The following is an 11,813-nucleotide window of genomic DNA, read 5'->3' as shown; positions in this document are numbered from 1 at the left end:
CTGAAATTATGTTTAAAAAATCATATTAAGAAAAATAAAGCCTTATTATGAAAGCCTTTTATAAACCTTTACGATGTTAGATAATCATTTTATTTATGATGTAGTGTATATTGTTGATACCATGTATATGTAAAATGTAATGTAAAAATAATTTAATGTAGATACCATGTATATGTAAAAAAATATTGTTAATTGTTTTTGATCAGTGATCAAAAACACATCTTTTTGTTTTGTTTTTGATCGCACGCAAGCTAAAATAACTTCACTTATTTATAATAGTAGTTGAACACAAGCATGAAATAAGTTGATTTACTAAACTGCATATAAAATTAGTACTTTAACACACCTAATATAATTATATTTTATAAATATGAAAAACAAAAACAGTTGAATAAAAGTTTACATAATTGTTGTAACAACATAATTGTTTCGTTTACCAAAATGATCATAGATAAATGTATTAAAGCAATTTATAAGCTTAACTTATCGCAAAAATTTCAAAGTAATCGTGGGTAAGCTAAATTCATCGCAAATTTTAGAAATTTAAAACAGAATTAACAGAAGAAATTGGTGAAGTGTAGAACTGGTAATACATACTAGCTAGTATTTTATAATGCACTCATTTGCAATGTCGATGTAGAATTTTGCGAATCTGTATCCATTTGTTTCACGTTTGCTAAAATAAAAAAAAATTAAAAAAAAAATCAATTAAAATACATCAAAATTTTTTTTTAAATTTCTGAAACTTTAAAATTTTTACTCTTTATTTGTATTAAAAAAATACATCGATAAAAAATAGTAATAGTTCAAACAAAGATATTTCTTGACATTCTTTAGGAGCTTTTAAAAACAATTTCCAGGGCTCCTGGATATATCACTAAGTTATACTCTTAAAATAGTTCAAGAAGTTAAAAAATGTATAGAGAGAAAAATCTTTAAAAATCTATTAACTATATCTCAAGGTATTTCGTTGTCAGTACCGATGTTAAAAAAAATATTAAAAAGCACCAGAACCATCAATATTGTTATCCAGAATATTAAACTTTTTTATTAATACGCGAACGATAACTCAAGCGCATTTTAATAATATGAACAGATATGCTGCATAAATAGTGCAAAATGTAAAAGGCCAGTATTTAGAGTTTCAGGTCTTTACTATAAAGTAAAAGAAGCATTCAATGTATATATTTTCAAACTAAGTGTTTTAAATATTGGAAATGGAGTTACTTGAAACGCAGAGTAATTCTGTTGGAGTTACTTAAACGGAATAATTCTGTTGACCAGCCTCGAGCCCTTTTCTCATCTATTGGTCAATTTTGAAAAAAAAGTTAATATATTATTAAAATTGGCTTCCCAATAAAAATAAACACTATTTTAAAAATTATGAATTTTCTTGATGTTATATTTAACTTTTAAAAAAGATCTTATAAACATTATAAAAAACCTAATGATAAAGTATTGTATATTTATATAAATTCAATAAGTTTTAACTGTACAGAAAATATAGAAAGAATGATAAAGGCTACAATTTTGCACTGATTATTAAAAATGAATTTCTTAACATTAAAAAAAATAAATAATTTAACATTGAATTGTAAACAAAAAGTTGATGACGATATCAATGGCAAATGCTTATCAAAAATATTATTTACAAATATATTGCTTTCTTACAAAATAACCCTCTAAAGTCGCTCAAAAGTGAATATGCAGTCAAATTTAGGAATTAAAAGAAAAAAAAAAACTTTAAATTAAACTAGTCTATTAAATAAAACTGCACATGCCTAAACTGGTCTATTATATAAAACTACACCTGCCTATAATAATATATTTCTAAAATATGTGTGCTATGTTTGCAAGAAAAGTTTAAAATTATTACCCATATGGATCCAGAAACTTTACTAAATAAAAGATATGAATTAATTTTTAAATGAAATTGAAAATAAATACCTTTAAAAAAATTATGAAAACAAATTAACTAACTAAGATAATCCTAATTCTATAGATTTCTTTTTAACAATTTTTTAAAAAATAATAACGCTAATGTAACTTCCTGGTTGCAACATAACAACAGTTTTTATAAAATTCCGATTTCCCTCATCCCCTCTTTCACTTCCACCTCCACCCTCTTTCCCATCGTCGTAAAGTTACATCTCTTTTTCTTTTCTACAAATACTATCATGGTCTCTGCTCAAAGGAGCTTTCATCTCTAGTTCCATCAACCAAAACTCATTCTCGCTTGACTCGTCATTTATCAAAGTCTCATACTTTTACTGTATATGTCCCTGCATGCTCCAAAAACTTTTATTCGTTTAGCTTTTTTCCCCGCACTTCAATCCTTTGGAACTCTCTCCCATCTTCATGTTTTCCTGACTCATACAACTTTTAACTTTTCAAGTCTTCTGTCAACCGTTTCCTTGCTCTAAAACTCTAGTAACTCCCAACTTAATAGTGGTTGCTTGCAGCCTTATTGGTAGTGAATCAGAAAAAAATTAAAAAAAAAATTTAGGCATTGGAAAATTTTATATACTATCTAACTTTGACAATTAGCAAATTTTGAATCATGCATATTTGACATAAGATGCCATTGCAAGCAAAAATTGTATTTTATATACATATATATATATATATATATATATATATATATATATATATATATATATATATAAATATTTAGCAAATATTTTTTTGACAAATATGAGTAAAAGTTCCAGGTAACAAAAGAAAGACTATTCAAACTAAGATGAGTAAAGTATATCTATTAGATAAATTTTAACAAATATTTTAATTTTTCATATTAAATCTTCAGCTGTGTTTGAGATTTACAAAACTATAAAACCTCTTTATATTGAACTTCCAATAAAAAAACTTTAAAAAGAGAAGTAATTAAGGTTTAAATAAAAAACTATAATTAACAATAATATAGCATAACTTGATTCTTATTGGTAAGTAAATTTTAAAAGTAATGTGAAAATTACTTTTCTGTTTATATGTTCATTGTGTCATGACCCTGTTTATGTAGATTAGCTTCATAAATGAGAAGTAAATTCTCATCTGAGAGTTTTAACATTGGAAATAATATAAAAAAAGGTTCATTTTTATGGCAATTAAAAACAGGCTGATCAAATTCATCTGAACCAATACCTGTTCTGCACGTGTAGATATGTAGATTAGTTAAACTTAGGTTGTGTAGATATGTAGATTATATGTATATATAGATTGTGTAGATATGTAGATATATGTAGAATGTGTAGATATGTAGATTAGTTAATCTTAGGTTATTAGTTTTACCAATGTAAGTTGTTTTTCCATCACATTTATTACATGATAGAAAATAAATTATATTTTTGGAATTACACAACATCGAATTTTTAATGCTTCATACTTTACCAGACGATGTGGTAAAATGGTTAATAAACTGAAGATACATAGCACATAACTTACAATGTTTTAATACGCATTTTAAAACCTTGCATTCATTGCTAATGAATGCAATTAAAAACATACTTAATCTTAGGTTATTAGTTTTGCCAAAGTAAGTTGTTTTTCCATCACATCCATTACATGATAGAAAATAAATGATATTTTTGGAATCACATGACATAGAATTTTTAATGTTCCATACTTTACCAGACGATGCACAGTGAGTCAAAATCCATAAAAAATGGCAAAAAACCCCCAATAAAAAACTATAGCTAGAAAAGAATTAATTAAATTATAATGTAACTAAATACCACTAAATGATCAATGGCGGATCAAGGTGGGGGGCTATAGCCCTGGGCCCCACAATTTTAGGGGCCCCGATTCAAAGTAAATAATTTTTTATTAACTCTGAAAATTAAATCTTTTATTAACTTAAAAGAGCCAAAGTTAAATTTACTAAATTGTCTGAAAACAAAAGCACAAAAATAAAATAACTGTCAACAAAAACGCTGCATTATATATTTTTTCCGGTCTTTGACAACGAAGGAGAGCAACTACTTCTACAAAAATAAAATTACTAGATTGGTAGCAGCGCCTTATAGCAATAATTAAATGTAACATTTGTACAAATTGCTACAAAAACAATTCCCTTCGGAAAATTATTAATGACTTGAATAATTATATTGTTAGTGAAAATGCATTAACGATTGTAATTCTACAATTCTTTTGTACTTCCGCACAAAAGAGTTCTTGTGTGAATGCATTTAATAGCTGAAGCGCTAAATTCGTGAAAGAGAAAAAAAGAACAGTTTAACACTTTTCAGATTATACAGTTATAATTAAAATGCTAAGAAAATATGAAAGTGGAGCTTCTAAAAGAAAATTGAAGAAAGAGAGAGAGGAAATGGTAGCTAAACTTCCGAAAATGACAATTTTTTTTTCATCAAACCAAACTAATATGCAATTTCCACAAACTGTAGATAATAATGAAAACAATGAAAGAAAAGATGAAAACAATAACACGGAGAATGAGGTAGCCTGCCAAGTTCTTTCAAATGAAATTCAGGAAGTTGAAAGTGTTGAATCTACAATGCATAATAATGAGCTTGACTCAGGTACTCCAATTTTTACTATTTTTAATGACACCTCTAACATCTGCTAAACAAACAATTTACTTTTTAGGCAGTTAATATTTTTATTCTATAAATTGTCACTTATTTTTTTTTTATTAGGCTTACTTATCATGATTTTTTTTCTTAGATACCATTCTATGCGAAGACCCAGCTTTATGGCCATTACAATTAAAGGAAAATGAACGTATGAAGTATTTAAACAAGGGGTATGCTTTTTTTCAAAATAAAGACTCTAATTTCGAATCTTCGAAGCAGATGTTCAAAAACCAGTACAGATATTATTCAGTTAAATATTTTTAAAAAGTGATGAATAATGGCAAAAAGTGTGACTGAAAATGGTTAATGTTTTCTGAATCCACTGGATGTGTATTTTGTTATGTTTGCAAGTTGTTTTCAACCGATTACGACAATGTATTTGTCAAAAGTGGCTTTTACAATTGGAAAAAAGCTAAACAAACTATTTTCAGCCACGAAAACAGCAAGGAACATATTCAATGTATGATTAAGTGGATAGAATTCATAAAACAAAATACTCATTGCGATGAATATATAGTGCGCCAGATTAAAAGGGAATTTAATTATTGGTCTGCAATCTTAAATAGAATAGTAGCGGTTACTCGTTTTTTAGCCGGAAGAGGTTTAGCATTTCGAGGCCATAATGAAGTTATAGGATCGTCAAATAACGGAAATTACTTAGGCATGTTAGAACTGTTGACTCAATTTGATCCAGTTTTAAAGCAACACATTGATACTTTTGCAAATAAAGGCAAAGGTAATGTAAATTATTTGTCTAAAACTAGTTGTGAAGAGCTAATTGATATTATGTCTCAAAAGGTTTTAACGCACATTATTACCAAAATAAAAAAAGCAAAATACTGGGGAATTATCGTAATTAACAAAAGCCGTCACCCTAAACATACAAAGAAAAATATGCCTTTTACATAAGCTAAATGGATCATTTGTTTTGCCTAATCAAACAAAAACAGAAATCAGACTTCAACAACTAAAACAAGTTTTAGTTTGATGCAATTACCCAGTAGGAGAGAGTGGGGAGAAATGGTCCACCATTTTTACTTTTTTACTAAAAGTTACATAAAAACATAAATAACAACAACTCAGGGATGCTTGTTATATTTCTCAATAGAGCAACCATTAATTTTAAAATATAGTCTATAAAAAAAAAAATAAAAAAAATATCATACATAAGAAAAAATAAAAAATAAAAAACACCACCCCACTATGGGGAGAAATGGACCACCTGTGGGGAAAAATGGACCAGCTTTGAAAAATGTATTGACATTTAATTTATTGAATGCTATAGCCTGTGCCAGTGATGTGGCTTCTGGCTGTCTGAGTGAAAGTTCTGGATGGCATCTCATAATACCAAAAAGCCACTCTCTTCCGTCCATTGAATTAATGATCCATGACGCAAGGCATTTTATGTTATTCACTGTAGTCATTTCAAGGGCAAGAGCACGAGCATTTTTTGTTGTTAGGCCATAAAACATATTTGAGCACCTGGCCAGATATGTTGCTAAACAATTTTCTTGCTCTGCAGTAAATATCAGGCTGTGCTAATAGTTGGGACACAGGCTAGTTTGTTTACTTTTTGCCTATTTAATGTTGTTAATCAGTGTTGATCAGGCAACATTAAATTCTTCGTCGAACCGTCATACCCTTCTCAACAGCAGTTACAGCATCTAACATAACTGACTCTGGCACTTTGCCTTTGTAAGTTTTCCTTATGTAAACTTGAGGCATTATTACCTGGAAAAAGAAAAAAAATAATTGTCATTAACTATGTTTTGACTTTTAAAAATCTAGATTAGATCTACTTAAAAAAGAACCAGCATTAATAATTAACAGATTTATTACAGTAAAGATAAGGCATACATCTATAAAGATTCAAATTATAAGCATATCATCCCTATAGAAATCTACTGCCAATCATGAATCAAATGAATGGAGAGAAACGGACCTCTTGTGGACCATTTCTTCCCACTGGTACCTGAATTGGTTAAAACACTATAAAATTTTTATTTATTGAATTTGTAAGGCAAAAGTTATAAATTATTATAAAGAAATGTTGGTTTTACAATAATACAAACTTACCTTGAATTCTGATGTAGATCCAATGAAATATAGACGTGCAAGTTGGTTAAGAAAATACTTGGTTTGTAATGAAAAATTTCTGTATGCAAATAAAAAATGTGCATAAGAATTAAGGAAAAGGAAATGGCTTTTTAAAAACATCTCATGTTACTGAAGTTTTTTTATTCTGGTCCAAAACAATATGGTCCACTAGTTTTAAAAATAGCAGGGGGAATCCATTTCTCCCCACTCTCCCCTAAAAATCGTTAACAATTTTTAAAGCTCAACTACAGGGACCAGCACCTCAAAAAAGAGAAAAGAACAAAATTATACCTTTTGTAACTACAAATTTTGCAAATATTAATTTTGAAAGTTTGTTAACTACTCTACATGGTATTATGAAACTGTCTGTTGTAGACAATAAAATAAATTCAGTTTTTAAAAACACTTCTTTTGTACTATCACAACGTCAACCAAAAAATATTTCAAGACACATAAGTACATCAAGTTTTAATAGGAAACCAATTTTTATTAGCAATGAATGCAAGGTTTTAAAATGCATATTAAAGCATTGTAAGTTATGTGCTATGTATCTTCAGTTTATTAACCATTTTACCACATCGTCTGGTAAAGTATGAAGCATTAAAAATTCGATGTTGTGTAATTCCAAAAATATAATTTATTTTCTATCATGTAATAAATGTGATGGAAAAACAACTTACATTGGTAAAACTAATAACCTAAGATTAACTAATCTACATATCTACACATTCTACATATATCTACATATCTACACAAGCTATATAAACATATAATCTACATATCTACACAACCTAAGATTAACTAATCTACATATCTACACGTGCAGAACAGGTATTGGTTCAGATGAATTTGATCACCATGTTTTTAATTGCCATAAAAATGAACCTTTTTTTATATTATTTCTAATGTTAAAACTCTCAGATGAGAATTTATTTCTCATTTATGAAGCTAATCTACATAAACAGGGACATGACACAATGAACATATAAACAGAAAAGTAATTTTCACATTACTTTTAAAATTTACTTACCAATAAGAATCAAGTTATGCTATATTATTGTTAACTAGCTGATCTGACTTTTAAAAATATGGGTCTTTGTAAGTCTATTCTACGCTGAGCTTTTCCATACTTTTTCCTTATATATATCCAAGTTTTCTGGACCCATAAAATATGGGTGTTCACAAAACCTACCATTTCTATACTTATCTATTTCACACAGATCATTTCTATACCTATCATTTGTTTACTTCAATATCTTTATGTAAAATAATTTTGAAAAAATGCTTTAAGAGCAAAAAAATTAACATGTGCACCTTTTCCACATACCTAGAGCTTATAAGAGATTTGTAATAAGGTTTGATTTTCTCTTAAATGCATATCTTGCTCTATTTATAGCAATATTTATAGCAAAATTTTGATTATAATAGATATCTATAATAATTATAGCAACATTTATAGCAAAAAAAAAAAAAAAAAAAAAAAAAATATATATATATATATATATATATATATATATATATAGAAAAAAGTTTTCTAATTGTTAAAATAAAATTCAAGAGTTTTATCATTTTTATAGATTTATTATACATGATTGTTCCATATACTGCCTGCAAACACAACATAAGCTTAAAATATTCACACTTACAAACTTTTGTATACAACGCTATATAAATGGAACTAAGAAGATCTCAGACCATTAAAAACTATAGACTAAAAAACGCTAAGGCAGTGGTCGGCCATATATTTCCAAAGGGGCCCACTTGCAAAATTCTTGTTTTAGTTGCGGCCCACAACAATAAATAAATTATATATAAAATAGGTTATATTACCTATATAACAGAATATAGTATAGAATTAGATTATAGAACTAATAATTGTATCAATACAAAATACATACTTAAGAAAAAAAACACATAAAATACAATTAAAAATTTGGTGAGTATTTTGTTGTTGCAGCTAGCACAAGGTCATTCAAATGAGAGTCAGTCAGTCTTGTTCTGTAAACATTTTTTATTATTTTCATGGCTGAGAATGTTTGTTCGCATTGGTAACTAGTGCCATACATACAGATAAGTCTATTTGCATGTTTTTTAAGAACTGGAAAAGGTTCCTTCATGACAGCATGCCAGAAAATAATTAAATTTTCACAAAAAGTGCCATCTTCATCTTTTTTTGGTGCCTTTCTTCTCAACTCGTCGTCACATTGAAAGTTAATTAGTTCATCTTCTGCTTTTAAAATATCAGCTTCTTCAAAGTCCTTTAGAATACTTATATCATTCATATCAAAGTCAAATGGATAACACAAAAAAACCATATGCTTTTTTAAGCCTTTAAATTCATTAAATCTGTTTTCAAATTGATCATACAGAGCAGTCACTATAAATGAAAATGACGATAACATTTCCCTTGATGGTTGACATTTATTTAAAGTAGGAAAATGAGTACAACTACTAGATGCAAATTGAGTTTTGTACAAATTAAGTTTTGTCTTCATCACAGTGATGTGGTTGATCAAATCACAAACCAGCACACGGCGGCCTTGTAATCTCTTATTCAGAACATTGAATTGTGCTGTGATGTCGCAAAGGAAAGCCAGTTTACACTTAAACTCTTCAATAGACATTGTAATTAATGAAAATTTTTGAGTTACCATGAACTGCAGTACACTTGGCAATCACTCCCAAAGTCTGTTAAGAATATTTCCTCTTGATAGCCACCTAACCTGCAAAAAATAGACAAACATTTATTTTTGATTGTAATGGTAAATTATTTATTTTTTGTCTATATACCTCTGAATGAAGAAGAAGATCACCATGTTCATCTTCATTTTGTTCCATTAGCACACGAAATTGACGCCATTTGAGTGCATTGGAACGTATATGATTGATTGTTTTTACTACAGCTGTCATTACATCATCAATTGTCACAACTTTAGCGCACAGTGCTTCCTGGTGTATCACACAGTGATATGACATAAATTTGTTAGGAAACTCACCACTATTTCTCAGCAAAGTAACAACTCCTCGAATTCTTCCAATCATAGCAGGAGCGCCATCTGTGACAACTGAAGATATTTTTTGAAGAGGCACTTTCCTATTTTTTAATATTTTGAACAATTTGTCATAAATGTCTTGTCCAGTTGTAGTTGTTTCCAGTGGTTCAATTCAGAGCAGTTCTTCAAATAAACAACAATTCGTAGTGATAAAACGTGCATAAACACAGAGTTGTGCTTTACCGACAAGGTCAGTAGACTTATCGAGAGCGATACTCACAAATTTACTCACAAATTCAGCTTCTGACAGATTGTTTGACAATTGTTCATAAACATTAACAACCATTTTCTTAATTTTTCGAGTAACTGTACGCACGGACAAGTGCATACTTTGAAATTTGTCATGAATTTTTTTATCATTTGGGAAAAGAAATTTTGATGCTTCAATCATGCATTCTTTGATTATTTCACCATCAGTAAATGGTTTCAGGTTTTTTGCTAATATCCATGACACCATATTAGAGGCACGAGTTTCACAATCAACACTGCTAGACATTTGTTGAAACAAATTTTTCTGTTTTTCTAAACAGCTTTTCAACGAGTCGTATTTTATTTTTCTGGTTGTTGAATCAAGAGGATATTTAGTATTGTACAATTCATGTTTTGATACGAAATGACGTTCAAGCTTGGTTCCTTTCAGTTCACTAACAGTCTCATTACATATTAAACATAGAGCATTGTTACTTGGTCCCTCAGTGAAGAAATAAATCAGCTCCCATTTTTCATTCCACTGACGTGCATATTTACGCTTCGCTTCATGTTTACCTGGCATATCTTTGCAAGTTAATGTGTGTATTTATCAGAGTTGCAACTTCTGAGTAAAGCATCCAAACTCGATAACCGGTTACTCGATAACTAGTTATACTCAAGTAATTTTTGGTTATTCAATTTCCAAATATTGCGTCTTAAAAAACCGGTTATTTAAAACATTAAAGATTTGCCGACTATTTCTTTTATAATACTTATTTCGTAAACAATCTAAACAATGTAGTATTTTTATTCAAGAAAAGTACGAAAAACATTCTAAAGACAATAACTTTTACCACTGGTATATTTGATATGAAATAGTTTTTACAGCGTTAAATTAATTAAATTGTTGTTTGAGTTACTTCATTTGAACAAATTTGAATGTTCTAATTATTTTTGACGTGCTTTTCGAATGTTTTTATTTTTGTAGAGTAATTTTTTAGCATGATTTAACTTTTAAGTATAAGGATCTTATTTGAAGTCTTAAAGTGCTACAGTGTTAGAGTGAAATTATTTTTTTACTATGTCTAAAATGATAAGATCTGGTGTTAGGGAGTATTTTATAAGGAGGCTTTATAATTTTTACAGCCTGGAAAACAACTAAAAGGCCCACAACTACACTAGTTTGTATATTATGCAGTTAGGTGGCTTGGGACCCACAAATTATGTAGCAAAGACCCACAATTGGGCCGCGGCCCACAATTTGCCGACCTCTGCGCTAAGGGATTGTCCATAAATTACGCAACGCTAAATTTATTTTTAAAAAAGAAGGAGATCTTAAGTTCTTTTAGGTGGCAATTTTTATTAAACTTAATGAGCTATATTGATTTTTTATTTAACTTATGACTCTGCGAGGGAATATTGCATTGCATAATTAATGGACAATCCCTAATCTAAAGTTAAGCCAAAATATTGTTGCGCAATTGGTTTAGAACTTGCTTTAAAACTCTAAATTTCCTTATTAAATCAATATCAAGTTATTTTAACTTTCAATTATTTTTTAAAATAATATGTTTAATAAAATGGCTAAATTTAAATATAAAATTAGAATTTTCAATTATGTTCTTAATAAAAACATACTTTTTAAACCCCCTACTGTTTAGGTAACTGCATGGCAAGTTCAAATCAACATCTTGCTTTTTGTTTAATTTTTGCTATTTAGATAGCAAAACAAAATTTTTGCTATTTAGATTGCAACTTCATAGTTATATAGATTTTATATTCTGTATATAAAAATGTTGTATACTCATTTTCCTTGCACGAACTCAACTTAGTTGTAAAAAAACTTGAAATGTAAAACTAAAATATCATAAGTAAATAATCATGA

General features: G+C 28.5%; 1 protein-coding gene across 5 annotated transcripts in view; it reads right to left on the bottom strand.

The window, feature by feature from the left end:
- Positions 1-300: 300 nt before the first annotated feature.
- LOC101235964 (SCO-spondin) overlaps positions 301-11,813 on the bottom strand; it is a 204,726-nt gene continuing 193,213 nt past the window's right edge. For all 5 annotated transcript variants that reach the window (XM_065808144.1, XM_065808145.1, XM_065808147.1 and 2 more), the window contains one exon: positions 301-676. In XM_065808144.1, coding sequence (XP_065664216.1) covers positions 609-676 — 68 coding nt within the window. In that variant the 3' untranslated portion in view covers positions 301-608. The remainder of the gene's footprint in view (positions 677-11,813) is intronic.

The sequence above is a fragment of the Hydra vulgaris genome, chromosome 10 (genome assembly GCF_038396675.1).
Source record: "Hydra vulgaris chromosome 10, alternate assembly HydraT2T_AEP".
Taxonomy (NCBI): Eukaryota; Metazoa; Cnidaria; class Hydrozoa; order Anthoathecata; family Hydridae; genus Hydra; species Hydra vulgaris.
The sequence above is the reverse complement of the archived record's forward strand: the minus strand, read 5'-3'. Positions and strand labels throughout refer to the sequence as shown.